Here is a 16,482-nt window from a genome sequence, read left to right as displayed (position 1 = left end):
AAAGGAACAGGGAAGGTCGACAAGCCCGCCTCTTCATCGAATATGAGATATGACTCATTTCGGGATTCGCAGACAGGAGATTTATCGTGTCCAAGCCCTCCAAGGTCATCTGCGAGGTGTCTGGTCTGTTTCCGGTTCAAAGGGATTCGCAGACAGGAGACATCGTGTCCAAGCCCTCCAAGATACAAACTTCCAGTGTCCAGTAGATGGTGGTATGCGGATGAAGGTGCATTACTTCGCAGGTCATCTGCGAGGTTTCTAGTCTGTTTCCGGTTCAAAGCAGGAAAAGCGGCGCTTCATAGTCCAGACCGATGCTTCTGACGTTGGGCTTGGAGCTGTTTTTCTACAAGGGGATGAGGGAAAGGAGAGACCCGTGTTGTATCTCAGTCGTAAGTTGGAACAACGCCCACAGATCACATGGGGCCCTGGATGGCACAAGCATGAACATCCGCGGTCTTCTCGATCCGGACATCTACTTCGACAATGAAAGGAACAGGGAAGGTCGACAAGCCCGCCTCTTCATCGAATATGAGATATGACTAATTTCTGACCGTATTCCAATGCTTGCACAGACACTCATGCGTGCATATAACACACTCAGGCATGCACGCACATATGCAGTTGTGTAGTGTGTTAAGTAACCAAGTATATTTACTCAAGTACTGTACTTAAGTAATACACAAATACAAATGTATGTATCAGTCTTTTTGGATTCAGAATTGTGTGTAATAAAAACATGGTTGTGTAGAAAATGTACATTTACATGAAAGCCTAATGCCGTTTTCTGTTTCAGGATTGCATTTCGGTGGCTGATGCCGTTATATGGGCATCACTGGCGGAAGCATGTGCTGACTTAGTCATTGATACCAGTTTCAATATGGAGAACCTGGGAAATCAAATGTCGTTCCTTTATTTGTCAAATGCAGCTAACTTGACGGTATGTGCCATGCTTTTGTTGACTGGTCGTGCAAATCAATATAACATTGACGTTTACGACCCCACAGACCCAGGTAAGAATCATACAATTAAATGTTCTAATATTTTTTTACACAGAATCAAATGTTTTATGGTCATCATTCACCAGGAGCCTGCAAGCAACACTGTCAACGTTAACTCGTTTGCTTGGCATGCATGCATGACAGGTTGTGTGAGTGGTTAAGTAACTGTGGAAAAGGCTAGGCACACCCACTTGTAACGTCAGGCCACTTGTGTGAAGAGACGGTTCAGTTTTTTTACTACATCTCAGTCAACCCCCGTCCGCATGCCCAATACTGCTCCCGTAAGATTGCATTGGGAAACATGTCCACAGGCTGACATTTTAAGCGATGTAAACGCTTATTTCAACCCGTCAGTTAGATTTTTCTGTGTGGTAACTGTGGAAAAGTTTTGTGCCTTTCACATTAACCACTTGAGTCCTATTTTCCAAAGAAATCCTTGTAGACCTGAAGCTGTTGTATCGGTGACATAATACTACTATTTACCATTCAAACGATATCTGTGGGTAAGTAACCTGGAGTGCTTCCTCCCAGCTACTTAAAGTCTCTATAGACCAATTATTTGTTTACTAACATTGAGACTGGATGCACAGGTGATTGTTTCACCTGTGCGAGACCTGACAGAATGGGTTTCATTGAGCGCATACTGGTTGCACGCATACTAGTTCTTATCAGTGTGACGTCATCTGTTACGGGGTCTATATACTGTTAACTTCACTAAACAAAACTCACTATTGCATGTTGCAGATGAAAAGTTTGACACCCCCAAAGAGGTTTAGCCACTCCAAAGTAAACTCACCAGCACCAAAATAATAAGAATTGGTAGTAAAATATGTATCCTCATTGCACATTTTTTTGCTAATTGGGGTTTTCATTTACTCAAGCATAATTTTCAGTTTCCTTGATCAAATGGTTAGAAATGTCAAGGATATGGATTCAGTCATATTAGGTGACACAGGCTCATTGCCTTTACTGTTGTGAATACTGTAGTCATAACATGGACGGAGCATGGTACCGTTATGCGTAGTCACCCCCCAAAGGCCCATTCTGAGCCAGGAAGAAATGTCTTATGTATTATATGTACACCGCTCTGCATAAGATGCTAGCACAGGAAAGAAACAAGGAAAGGTTAGAGTGAGACTGCATACATTCTTATCTTATATTCTAGTCTGATTCTGACAAATTAAAATTGTAATCATTATCCTTTTGTTTTCCATCACAATTCATTTTTGAATCCCATTGTAACACCTCAGGTGCATACTGGAAAAAAAACAGACAGGACGGAAAATCAGCCGATATTGTGATCTTGTGATAAATTGGATCCACAACACCTATAGCCGAGCAGAAAGCGTCCAGGTCAGTCTAAAAATCAGCTCTATATTGTGATCTTGTGATAGATTGGATCCACAACACCTATAGCCGAGCAGAAAGTGTCTAGGTCAGTCTAAGTATATCTTGTTTTCCCCTTATGTTGGGGTAGATGAATCTATCATTTACCATCCTGCTCTTCATTTCTCATCTTGCTATAGCTCTCAAAAGAGCTCTTCATATAAAGAAATGCATACTAGTTTATCACGATAAATCAGGAGACAATAATACTTCATCTTTTTTATTCAAGTTTTTATCCCACGATTTTGTAACCCATTTATTCACCCAGTGCCAATTGGGCCAATTGCCTAAGTAATCGTGGGCGCTACACTCCCTCTGCCAGCCTGGGGAGGGCCCTGAACTGACCTCATGCTTCCTTCAATGCCTCGCAACGCTGTAGGACCAACAGGTTTTTGTTGATGTTGTGGTTCTGACCTAGACGAAAGCTTTTGATGTATTTTATTATGACAGCCATCTTGTGCATGATGATCAGGTCACGACCAGAGCATTTGACCAGAGCATTTTCAACAAAGCATTTGAAAAATTGCCTTTGTAATTCTACCATGACTGAAATGTACTATTTTATTTCATAAGACTGAAATGTACTATTTTATTTCATATGACTGAAATGTACTATTTTATTTCATATGTGCCTATTGTAAGTCACTCTGCTGGATAAGAGTGTTTGCCAAAACACTATGTTCACCAAAGTATTTGACATTTTATTCTAGATTCTACTGGTGAGGCTGGTGTGGAGGGAGCGATTGGTGGAGCTGTTGGCGGTGGCAGTAGAGGTAAGAATTATAATCACAGGAATAAAAACATGCTAAATCCCCACAGGGCAATGTATTTAATCTGTATATGCATGCATGTGATCTAATATGATGATGATAAATGCTTTTCCTAAATTGAATTGATGTGTTATTGCAGGGCCAGCCATGGTTGGGGATGACATGGAGGGCGACATGGGTGGAGCATCTACTGGTCCTAGTCGATGTCCTAGACGAGGTAAGAAAGAACCCCGTGTGTGTGTGTGTGTGTGTGTGTGTGTGTGTGTGTGTGTGTGTGTGTGTGTGTGTGTGTGTGTGTGTGTGTGTGTGTGTGTGTGGGAGAACAAATATTTTATGGTAATTATCTATTTCTATAATTCACAGGTGGTGGCAGGCCTCGTAAGGGTCCCCCTCGTGAGTGGTCGGACACAGACTGGTGTCCTTTGGACATTTCATTCACTGCCGAGACTCCGGGTCCTCAGAACGGGGCTGCTGAACTGCAGTCCGATGCCCCGGTCGACTTCCTGGAGCTACTGATGTCTGATGAGCTGCTGGAGGAGATCTGCATTCAGACCAACCTGTTTGTAGAGCAGATGGAGACCAGTCCTTTGCCCCATGGCAGATCCCGTGTATGGCAACGTCTGCGTGTTGAGGAGCTCAAAAACTTTCTGGGGCTCTTTTTCCTCACCGGACGTCATCACAACGGCGTGATGGTAGTGGCATGGCGATCCAAGAAGAGTAAGATCGTCACCATGATCTCCACACTGCACCCTGATGTGATGCGGCCCGTGCAGGTGAGGGAGATGGGTAACCGCGAGAGGGTGGGTGAACAGAGGCCAGTGTGTGTCAATGACTACAACCATTACATGGACGGGGTCGACAAACTGGACCAAATACTACATACTACATGTGTACCAGGAAGACAAAGAAGTGGACGAAGAAGTTTGTATTCTACCTGTTCCAAATTGCCATGAACAACGCCTTCGTGCTCTACAAGGCCAGGCACCCAGATGGCAGCCATCAGAAGCTCTTCTCCTTCATTATGGCTGTGGTGTGGCCCCGGCCCCTCCTCAGGAGGGTAGGAATGAGGCAACGCCTCCTGAGGAAGGGGCTGAGGAAGAGGGTGAAGACCTTCCTCAGTCAGGGGGATGGGATTGAGGCCCCTCCCCCTGAGCAAGGGGGTGAGGAAGAGGGTGAAGACCTTCCTCAGGGGGATGGGAGTGAGGAAGACGAACCAGATGCCCGACCTGGTTACCACCCAAGAGCACCAAGAATGGACCCTCAGACCAGGCTGGATCGCAAGATTGCTGACCATCAACTGGTCAGATTCCCACGTAATCCTATAAAGAAGTACCCAACAAGGCGTTGTAGGGTTTGTGTCAGGTCGAAGAAGACGACAAAGCTTTATACGAGGTATGAATGCAAGGGCTGTCACGTTTCCTTGCATAAAGAAGTCTGTGCAACACGGTACCACTCCTACAAGGACTATACCTGGTGAAACTGTAATGTAACCATGAGACCTCGACACTTTTTCTATTTAACCTTTTCCATTTTGTATTTATTTTGATGTTGCACTTTGACCTTTGATTTATTATTGTTTATTATTTGATGTATATAACTTGAGTTAAATTGAGTTTGGAATTAGCTGCAATAAGCGGGCACTGAGCTCTAACCACTTCCAACCTGGCATCCCTATTTTGGGCATGTAGGCAGAGATTTTATTTTTGTTTATTTATTTGCACTAATTGCACCAATTTATTGATTTTAATGATTATTATTTATTGTTATTTGATGTAGTTACTTTTAGTTTGAAACGACTTGCACTTTGTGGTTTATAGTCAAACGGCTGCTACTACATGTTCAACCTGCTTATTCATCCCTTCGACACTTTTCTATTTTGGGTGTGATATATAGGCAGAGATTTTATTTTTATTTATTTATTCTTCACTAATTTGCACCAATGTATTGATGTTGAACGATCTTTGAATGATTATTATTTATTATTTGATGTAGTTACATTTAGTTTGAAATGACTTGCACTTTGTAGTGAAACGGTGTTCAACCTGCCAACCTCACTCACCATGCACTGTTGCACTGCATCATGACTCATTGGCCACGGTTACATGGACACTCATGTATTCATTCAGAATGAATTCATTCCGAATGAACTCATTCTGAATAGAGGAATCTGATCCACTCACCTGTTTACATGGGACCTGAATAAAAGTATTCCTCGTTTACATGACCAAAGCATTCATTCAGAATATAACTTTTGACATGCGCAAAGTGGTTCCCGCCTACGCCCGGGCATGGACCAGGAGCCACTACCCGGAGCAGAGCTTCCCCTGGTGGGCATGGGAGGAGGCAAATTGCCCCCTTGCGCACCAGGCAGCGTTGTATGCGGTGCAAGCCTGTGTTCCTTTGTCATCGCCGTTTTAATGCAAAAGTAGCAGATCTACAAGTTCAGACCAGTTTCTTTTTTGTATTGGTACCAGACACGGTAAAACGTAGGCTAGCCTATAGTATTTGTCACATTTCTCATGTAGGTACCGCACGATGATGTCATCGCGCATTCGCACATGGTCATTATAATAATAAATGGAGAGAGAGAGAGAGAGAGAGAGAGAGAGAGAGAGAGAGAGAGAGAGAGAGAGAGAGAGAGAGAGAGAGAGAGAGAGAGAGAGAGAGAGAGAGAGAGCGCGACATACAGTCTATGAAACAAGGCACGCTCATTTATGGCAAAAATACAAAAGTATTGGCATCAAAATATACACTTAAGTAGAAAGTATAAGCTACTCATTTTGCCGAGTGTCACGTTATCTTGTATTATTATGAAAAAGCTTTGAAACATGCTGTAACTCATTCACTGTGACGAAAATCCTCTTTCTGCGCCGAGTAGCGCGCGGTGCGCACACGGGGTCTGTCCATAGAGGTATAATATTACGGGTCTGTCGCCCTAAAACACAATCGCCCCGGGTCAAAATCCAGCCACCATGGAGCAGCCGTGGATGGCCCGCTCAAAAGGTGCGTGGGGCGGGGTGTTTTGGGGCGACCGTTCCGGCTGCCCATGTAATGAATTGATGAGCCCTTATAATGTTGTTTTCATTTATTTTTGTTCAATGTATGCTATTAAAATAATGCAGCTATTGCAGTATTGGGCCTTAACATGCGATTAAAAATGTATATGTATTTGGCCCCTCATATATAAAATAAATACAAATAATAAAATAAAATCTGATTTAAAATTGAAACTTGCATGCTGATCAATGCGTTTCTGCGTTTACGTGTGGACAGGGATTAAAAAATAATAATCTTTGCCATGTGGCCAGGGATTCTTTTTAAAAACTGAGGACTAAAATACCTGTTTAGAAAAAGATCCATATAAGTGTAGCCTAGGCCAGCAATCCTCGGAGCGTCCGTTCTCCTGGACAAGTCTGGGCTTAACCATTACAGGCTTATTAAATGACGCTATTAGAATCATTAATTTTATCCCGCAGGAGCGAGCGCTTCTCAGCACCAACCGTGGCCGAATTAGAGATTTGATAGGTCATTTTTGGACAATTCTGACAGCCCTACTAAGCACGGACATGCGCAAAGGAATGCATGTATTCCAAACAGACAGGATCGTTTGGAATAAAGTGTTTACATGGTCAATTCCGATTGATTTAACCCGATTCAAACGGTCTATACCACCCCTCCTATTCCGAATGAAAATGCATTCGGGTCAGACTGGAATGGAATATTCTATTCCAATTGGGGTGTTTACATGAGCAAATCTATTCGGAATGAATTCATCCATTCATCCATTCCGAATAGAAGTGTATTCATTCCGAATACAAGTGTCCATGTAACCGTGGCCATTGAGTCATTGTCATCATTCATCCCTGTTTTGGGATTCATATGATTTCTGCTTTACTCCTTAGAGATTCACAAATTGTCATAAATGGCATAAAAGAAAAAAAAAGCTGATCTACAAGCTCAGTAAAAGCTTGTAGATCTGCTATTTGTTGCTATGAATACAGGTGTAGCTTGAGATTTTGACTTGTGTGGACAAATGTATTGATGTTGAACTTTGAATTATTATTTATTATTATGTGACTAAAAGGTGTGTGAAAGTGTGTGATTAACTTGAGTTGAAAAATTGTTTGAATAGAAAAAAAAAAAAAGAAAATAGTCACTTCAGTGTTCATGTTCATTCACTTTGGAGTGAAACGGAGCGATAAATACAATCAAAAACATTTTTATGTATTTTTATAAACAAGTATTGTTTACATGTCAATGAAGGCGCAAAATAAAAGTCAAAGACTTTTTAAATCATTTTATGCTCTAAAGTGTGTCCTTTCACTAAAATGCTCATAACTCTAAAGAAAAGGGGCTGTTTTGGGTGAAAACAAGCTGTACTCAACTACCTCTAGCTAAAAAACAGAACATGCTATCAACTCACTTCTTTTCCAGATGAAAAAAGACATTCTAATCTTTATTTTTTAATCTTTTGATATTCCATGTGTTCATAGTCATAGCACAAAATATTCTGTGGGCCCTCAAAGATGAATCAGAATGGTCAAAATGCCTGGCAGTGGGGCAGTCTGTTCTAAAATAACTCTGGCAGTGAATGTGTTAATTAAATGCACTTTAATTTCATCCCCCAGGGCAGAGTGAAGAATGAGTTTTTTGTGTTATTGTGTGTGGATGTTTACACTGTTTAAAAAGCACTTTAGTTGTGTTTGTTTGTTCAAGGATGAAGAAAGGTTGTATGTTGCAGGTTGTTTAATAAAGCAGCAACAAAATACATTTTGAGTCTTGGTGTTTATATCACTGTTGGGTCCCAGTAAGTTTGGTCCAAGTAAAAAAATGCTGTAAATGATAGTGAATGAGATTGTATTAAAAGTTTAAAACTGCCTTTGTGATCTTCTTTATTTAGTTTTTGTGCTATATGATCATAATTCAACTAATGCTGATGACCTTTAATACTGCTACAGCAGCAATGCTACTAATATTTGCTGCCAACACTACTGCTCTCAATCATGCTAAAACTAATGTTTCTTATATGGGCTTGTGCTGGTAACAATACTATGGCTAATACTGCTACATGTTCTAGTGTTTTCACTGCTACTAAACGTGCCTCTCATTTAAAATATAGTATAGGTAAATCAGTGCTTTCCATGTGGAAAGCTGCTGGATTGTTTGTAACACAAGCTATATGCAGCGCAAGCATGCATTGCAGTGTTGGTTCAGATAATGGCAAAGCATTGTACACACAGGGGTATATATAGAGACACAGACTAGACACAGGTGCACTCAACAGACAATCAACACTGGGATAGGCTAGGGACTAAAAGGACACAGGTGGAAACACTGGCAAATCACAGGACTGGTTAGACAAGACAGATAACTAAGCAGACAGGAAACAATTGGAACGATACTACAGAATAAGATACAGAACACCAAGGCAACACACTACACAGAACTAAAAGACTAAAACAGAACAGGAATACATAGTAAAAGTTCCAAAACTAATTACCCATTAAGACCTGGAACGCATCTGTGTCACTTTAGATGTCTTTGGCTATTCAAAAATAGCAGATATACAAGCTTGTATATCTGCTATTTTTGAAAAATCGGGAAAATAATCTTTTTATTTTTTTTTCTGAAAAACTGTTAGGATTTAGAAAATGTTTAGAAACGTACTCAGGTCTTAATGGGTTAACACAGACAAAGTCCAAGGGCTGAGGAGTGGACCGTGAGAGGCTGTTTTCCACCACTGGTTGCTTTTGCAAAGCTAAATTAGCTATGCATTTAAATTAACAGGACCAGATGGTAAATTAATCAAGATTAGTTAAGATAATGTGTGGTGCCATAAGATGGTGGATTTTAGGGGTTTTCTTTACAGTAATGCTCAAGATCAGTGACCCCAGGCTGGCAAATTTCTAGCAAATGGAATCTTTAGGAATACTTTGTAGCAGTGTTCAAATTCTAGGATAGGTATGGGCACGTCAGCCAGGGGCAGACTGGGAATCTGGCATACCGGGCATGCCCGGTGGGCCGGTGGTCCGCATAATGAAAAAAGCATAGCAGTAAGAAAGGGTTACGATGAACCCCATGGGACATCATTTGACCTGGGCAACAAGAAGACATCTTAACTAGACACCATTAGGGTCCTAAAAAAACATATGGTAAAAAACAATACACCTTAAAAGTTTAGTACAAAGAGGTACTTTTACTTTACTGGAGTATTTCCAATGTTCAATACTTTTACTTCTACTCCACTACATCTCAGAGGCAAATATTGTTCTTTTACTCCACTACTATTATTTGGAAACTTTAGTTACTAGTTAATTTGCAGAAATACATTATTATATTATAAAACATACATTAACCACTTTAGCCCTTATATATAGGCTATTTGAAAATAGCTGATCTACAAGCTCACAATGCGACGCAATGCGACACGTTGTGAGCTTGTAGATGTGCTATTTTCAAACATTTCAGTACTTTTACTCAAGTAACATTTTGAACACGGGCCTTTTACTTGTAACAGAGTATTTCTACATTGCAGTATTGATACTTTTACTTAAATAGAAAATGTGAGTACTTTTTCCACCACTACACACACACACACACACACACACACACACACGCACACGCACACACGCACACACACACACACACACACACACACACACACACACACACACACACACACAGAGCTCATCATATTAACTATCATTTGCTGCTTAATCACCAGCTACTGTATGTGTGTCAGGCCTGGCATGTGTCTAAGTCCTCTGTGCATTAGAGAGCTTATACTCCCTTTGATCTTATTTTTTACCCAATTAAGGACCAGCGAAACGACCTCGCCACTCTGCATTGTGAATGCATGAACTTACTATCCATATGGCAGGGACTGCAGACTGGCTGTCAGTCTGAGGAGAAGAAGAAGGAGAGAGAGAGAGAGAGAGAGAGAGAGAGAGAGAGGGGGGGGAAGAGAGAGGGGGAGAGAGAGAGGGAGGGTCAAGATGAAGAGAAGGGATTGAGAGACACAAAGATAAAGTAATACAAATGAGGGAAGAACATACAGTAATAGGACTGGCATGTGTTTTAGTCTGCTTATAAGGGGCTTATGAAGGTCCTGCATGAACTCAGCGACCACACCATTAACGTTGCAGAGGTTTTCTCCTGCAGAGTTCATGAATGCTGCTGTCAACATCAATGAAGTTCGCTCAATCATGTACGTTGAGCATGGCAAAATAGAGAGATTATACCACCAGTCAAGACAATTGTCTTTACTTTCACAATTCACATTCCCTTCCAGACTTCGATCTGGCGGCAGGCCCACTTGCAGCACCCAGTTTTTACCATCCCCTGAAAAAAAGAAGAGGGTGGAAGATGGAGGACAATTTACTTGGTCCTCAGCTCATGTCGCTGCCTCCCGTTCCAGATGGTTGTGTGGAGCTAATAACCTGTGTCTGCACCACTGGATGCAAGACACCCTGATGTACTTTGCAAGCCCGTGCACTGCCTTTTGCAAGTGCAGAGACTTCAATGATACCTTTACACACGTACACAGTACATAATACATGACTTGTAATAACTTGAATTGTAATAACTTGAAGGTTCTGTGTTTTTCAGGTTGTTTGGAGTTGGTTTTGCTGTGCATTGAAGACACATTTTTCGGTTTTCTAGCTTTTAAGCCAGGGTTGTTTTTTTCCCAACTGATTGTGAACCAGGGACCACCAACCTGAATGAGAATCAACCCGGGGACCTCTGCTCTGTCAGGTGGGGGTATGGGTTAAGATCAGTCTGTCTATATTGTTGGCTTTAGTCGAGTATGGGGGAAAAAACACTCAAAGGACACTCTCACAAAAAAGAAGGGAAAAAAAAAACATAGGCCTACTAAGTATAAATTAGAGGTGTCAAATCATAAAAATAAATTGAGGGTGGCAAAGAAATGTTGCAAAAATAGCAGATCTACACGTTTGAAAATAGTAATTTATAATAGTAATTGAACATTGTATAGGCATTATAGCCTAGGCACATAATATATCATTTCCCCAGTCGTGCAAATTGTCCAGACTGAAGGACAGAATACATTGTTAGTGTTGTCATGGACACTGCATCCTCCTGAATAAAGTAGGATCGTTCAGTCTTAGAGCCTCACGTGGCATCCCCACACAGTCACATCCAGAGTTCATTTAACCCATTAAGACGTGGAAAGCATCTGTGTGTCATTTTCATCTGCTATTTTTTGGAAGAATCTTGCAAAAATGTGTAACTTAAATCTTTGCTTCTGGGGGATTCTACAAATGTCTTCTGTCTTCAGTTTAAAAAAAATAATAATAATATAACAATATATAAAAATGCTATCCTACTGATATGTATTTGGCCGTGGACCCCATCTCAAAATATTTTGTTCCAGGGACCCCCAGAAGTTGTAACATGAGTTAAAAATGTTTGCTTAAAAAAGGTGTTACAGTAAATGGCTCTAAATTGTGATAGTAATCATTGCTATACTGTAGAGTATTTGTTCAGTGACAATGTTAAATGGCTCTATATTGTGATAGTAAACATTGCTATAGTGTTTGTGTAACAGGGGTCTCCATGTCTCTCCAGCTCTTTCATAAAGGAAAACAATAAATACATTGGGTCAGGATACCAATTTCATTCAACCAGGAGACATAACTTAGACAGGACACTGTTGGAATTCGGAGTGATGATACAATCAAAACATTTAGCAGACAAAATTGGAACTGGAACACTATACAATTGAAGCTCTCTCTCCAGTCTGGATGACATTTGCAATCCACCTGAACATTGACACTCCAGCAATGGTCACTATCACAATAGAGCTTTAACTTTTGAACTGAAAAGGGATTTCTGTTTTAATCATACAATATCACCTTTAAGTTGTATAAACAAATATTCCTCCAAGTCAGCTCCATAGATCATTATATAAACAAATAATACTGTAGCTCACTGTAAGCACATGGTCAAGCACTGAGAGGTGCCATGTGTCTAACAGAGCCATCCTGTTCCAGATGTTACCACAGCTGTCTTCAAATCTGGAACAGGATGGCTCTGTCTTCAATTCATCCATGACAACATATCACACTGAAATGCTACAGAAAGATGCTGGTCAGATATGTGGAGAATCGGGATGACTGGAGACCTGATAGAGGACGATGAAGAGAGAGAGAGAGAGAGAGAGAGAGAGAGAGAGAGAGAGAGAGAGAGAGAGAGAGAGAGAGAGAGAGAGAGAGAGAGAGAGAGAGAGAGACACTGAGAGAGTGTGTGTGTGTGTGTGTGTGTGTGTGTGTGTGTGTGTGTGTGTGTGTGTGTGTAATGGGGGTCCATAAAAGTGTGAGATCCACCGGTCTACAATATCTCCCTCCAACACGTCAGAACTTCTGCTCTGAACCTACTAATCAGCAAGGTCTGTCTTAAATATTCATACCCACTGAGCCCTGTGGCAACTCTGACTTTTAAGGGCTTGGATAGTGTTTCAGATATCCATTTGCTGATTCTGTGTTCAGACTCTGGTGGGTGAAATCTACAGTATAACAGGGGATTTGAGAAATAAAGATTGACCGACAAGCATGGGCAGCGACTTTTTATCCCCATGCGACAACTAGACTGCACACGCATCGGCCACACCCTGATCACGATGTAACATTGTTTAAAATTTCAACATGTAGAGTCCAATGCAACACTAGTTAGTCCCGTCTATCCACTGGAACAATAACATTTCTACCGCGACAACCGTACACACTGAGTTTGCCAGTACTAGTTATTTGTACTGGTAAAAGCCTTCTCCTGTCTTTTTGCCATATTTGCCCTCTGCAACCAGCTTGTCCAGCATCTCACTGGGGGCAAAGAGTGGGTTTCCCGGATCCATGGCACTCCAGCCATCCATGATAAACTTGGCCGTGTCCAGTCCTACGTAGTCCAACAGCTCAAAAGGACCCATGGGATGTCCAGCACCAAGCTTCATCGCAATGTCAATGTCTTCTTTGGATCCATGACCTCTCTCATTCAAGCGGATGGCCTCCATCATGTAGGGAACTAGGAGGCGATTTACAATGAATCCAGGAGTATCTTTGCAGGACACGGGTGTCTTTCCAAGTGCTTTGCTGAGGTTCAGGAGGGAATCGAGCGTTTCTTGGCTTGTCGATGGAGTCGCGACGACCTCTACGAGCTTCATCACCGGGACGGGGTTGAAGAAGTGCAAGCCACCAAACCTGTCAAGTCTACTGGTGGCACCGGCGATGTTGGCGATGGGCAGAAAAGACGTGTTACTGGCAAAGATGGCGTGAGATGGGGCCACTTTGTCCAGCCCACCAAACAGACTCTGTTTGATCTTGAGGTTTTCTACAATGGCTTCCAGCACCAGGTCTGTACTTTGAACAGCGGACGCGGCGTCTGTCGAGATGGACACGTTCTTCATGACATTCTGGATGAACGCCGTGCCTGCCGCCTCTGGCTTATCAGCAAACTTCTTCTTCACCACTCTCTTCAGACTTCCCTCGATTCCTGCCACGGATTTCTTCAGGATGTCGTCATGCTGGTCGACCAGCGTCACAGTGTGGCCAGTGGCTGCGGCAACCTGAGCAATTCCCGCATTTAGATTAGTGCTTTTTTTTAAACAAGAGGTTTGGGCCGCCACCTACGTAACACTGCCGATCCGACCAATAATATGTCTGAGTCATAGGGTTGTGTGTCCCGTTTGTGCCCATAAATGGAGATGTCTGTTTATATAGGGGGACACTTTTATGCCTATATATATATACAGATCTGTGTCTGCCAGTCCTTGTCCCTTTGTCCCTTTTATGCCCTTGTCCCTTGTATGCCCATATATACAGATATGTGTCTGTCAGTCCTTGTCCATTTGTCCCTTTTATGCCCTTGTCCCTTCTGTGCCCATATATGGAGATCTGTGATGTCATCAGTATATGCCATATATTGGAATGCCCAATGGACAACTGGATATCCGAACCACTCGACGGCGGGCACCGCGCTCCCTCGCTCGAATCCTTGCTGCTGCATGAGCATAGTTTGAAGTCGGTTGGTCCCATATATGCACATAACCATATATGGGTATAGCGGTCAGATCTTTGGCTCTGGACAACCGGATCTCTGTATATGTCAGTCCTTGTCCCTTTTAAGCCCATAAAAGGGAGATTGCTGATGTCATCAGTATATGCTCATATATGGGCACGGCCCCTTTTGTGCCCATAGCTGACTGATTTGTTTGATGATGCCATGATGTCAGTCATGATGTCAGAATAACGTTTTGTCTTATCTAATGCATCTCTTCACGACAGTCACAATGGTTGGCTGTGCAGCACCATGTAGTCCAGGACAGAGCCACACAAAAATACATTTATTTCTAGATTTACAGATGACCCAGTGAGGAGCAGTAATTGGGTAAAAGCCATTAAAAGAGCTGGGTCAGGACATTCGTCGCACAGCAGCTACAGCAGCTACACACTGACAGACACACGTCCGTCCACATTGCTTGTTTAAATCATGGCGTTTGTCACTCACCACATGATCTCCAGAGGGTTCTCATCTTCAGCTGTCAGAAATGTGGTCATAAAGAATATCACCATTATCGGAGGTGGACAAATGGGTGCGGGAATTGCTCAGGTTGCCGCAGCCACTGGCCACACTGTGACGCTGGTCGACCAGCATGAAGACATCCTGAAGAAATCCGTGGCAGGAATCGAGGGAAGTCTGAAGAGAGTGGTGAAGAAGAAGTTTGCTGATAAGCCAGAGGCGGCAGGCACGGCGTTCATCCAGAATGTCATGAAGAACGTGTCCATCTCGACAGACGCCGCGTCCGCTGTTCAAAGTACAGACCTGGTGCTGGAAGCCATTGTAGAAAACCTCAAGATCAAACAGAGTCTGTTTGGTGGGCTGGACAAAGTGGCCCCATCTCACGCCATCTTTGCCAGTAACACGTCTTCTCTGCCCATCGCGGACATCGCCGGTGCCACCAGTAGACTTGACAGGTTTGGTGGCTTGCACTTCTTCAACCCCGTCCCGGTGATGAAGCTCGTAGAGGTCGTCGCGACTCCATCGACAAGCCAAGAAACGCTCGATTCCCTCCTGAACTTCAGCAAAGCACTTGGAAAGACACCCGTGTCCTGCAAAGATACTCCTGGATTCATTGTAAATCGCCTCCTAGTTCCCTACATGATGGAGGCCATCCGCTTGAATGAGAGAGGTCATGGATCCAAAGAAGACATTGACATTGCGATGAAGCTTGGTGCTGGACATCCCATGGGTCCTTTTGAGCTGTTGGACTATGTAGGACTGGTGCCATGGATCCGGGAAACCCACTCTTTGCCCCCAGTGAGATGCTGGACAAGCTGGTTGCAGAGGGCAAATATGGCAAAAAGACAGGAGAAGGCTTTTACCAGTACAAATAACTAGTATTGGCAAACTCAGTGTGTACGGTTGTCGCGGTAGAAATGTTATTTTTCCAGTGGATAGACGGGACTAACTAGTGTTGCATTGGACTCTACATGTTGAAACTTTAAACAATGTTACATCATGATCAGGGTGTGGCCGATGTGTGTGCAGTCTAGTTGTCGTATGGGGATAAAAAGTCGCTGCCCATGCTTGTCGGTCAATCTTTCTCTCTCAAATCCCCTGTTATACTGTAGATTTCACCCACCAGAGTCTGAACACAGAATCAGCAAATGGATATCTGAAACACTATCCAAGCCCTTAAAAGTCAGAGTTGCCACAGGGGTCAGTGGGTATGAATATTTAAGAAAAGGTATGAGCCCTAGATTTTTTTAATTTTGTATATCACATATTTGCATCGTATTGACAAAGACAGAAGTCTAAACTTCACGAAAATGTCTTTACACAATCTAGAGAAATAATTAGATCTGCAGCAGCTGTGTGTCTCTTAGAGACACCAGATCACCACAAGGAGAGATCTACTGGATCGAGAGACAGCTTCCAAAACCGAACAATCAACAGGCACCTGGAAGCTGATAGATTCAAACCAGGAATCTAACGTGACATTTTGGATTTGATGGAGTCGAAAGTGCAGAATCTTCCTCCCAGTGGCCACCTTGCTGTCCTAAAGGTGCCTTAAATAGAAAGTTCACAGTTAGTTTGTATAGATCCATTAGTACTATATTCAAATTAGAATTATTAATAAGTATTAAATACACAACATAAAACTTTTTAAATAACACATTTTCAAAAATACACAGAACAGACAGATGAGTCTGTAGACTGCACACACTCTTGGAACTTACACACCCATGCTGCTTATTGACAAGAGGTTGTTTCTTTCCCATATATTTTGCTTCATATTTAAATTTATGCTTTTA

At 42.4% G+C, this 16,482-nt stretch overlaps 2 protein-coding genes across 2 annotated transcripts; one reads left to right on the top strand and one right to left on the bottom strand.

Annotated features, from left to right (window-relative positions):
* Positions 1 to 12,917: 12,917 nt before the first annotated feature.
* LOC311057150 (hydroxyacyl-coenzyme A dehydrogenase, mitochondrial-like) lies at positions 12,918 to 14,179 on the bottom strand (the record flags this gene model as incomplete). Its single annotated transcript, XM_084074101.1, has 2 exons — positions 12,918 to 13,761; positions 14,124 to 14,179. The coding sequence occupies 2 exons, from the start codon at positions 14,177 to 14,179 to the stop codon at positions 12,918 to 12,920; spliced, it is 900 nt and encodes a 299-aa protein (XP_083930227.1).
* Positions 14,180 to 14,656: 477 nt separating this feature from the next.
* Positions 14,657 to 15,561, top strand: LOC311057130 (hydroxyacyl-coenzyme A dehydrogenase, mitochondrial-like; the record flags this gene model as incomplete). The annotated part of the gene is given in 2 exon segments (XM_084074069.1): positions 14,657 to 15,446; positions 15,449 to 15,561. Coding segments are annotated over 2 exon segments (903 nt in total).
* Positions 15,562 to 16,482: the final 921 nt, after the last annotated feature.

This window comes from Gymnoscopelus microlampas (assembly GCF_963454915.1).
Source record: "Gymnoscopelus microlampas genome assembly, chromosome: 12".
NCBI lineage: Eukaryota > Metazoa > Chordata > Actinopteri > Myctophiformes > Myctophidae > Gymnoscopelus > Gymnoscopelus microlampas.
Note: the sequence above shows the minus strand (reverse complement) of the source record. Positions and strands in the feature narration are given on the sequence as shown.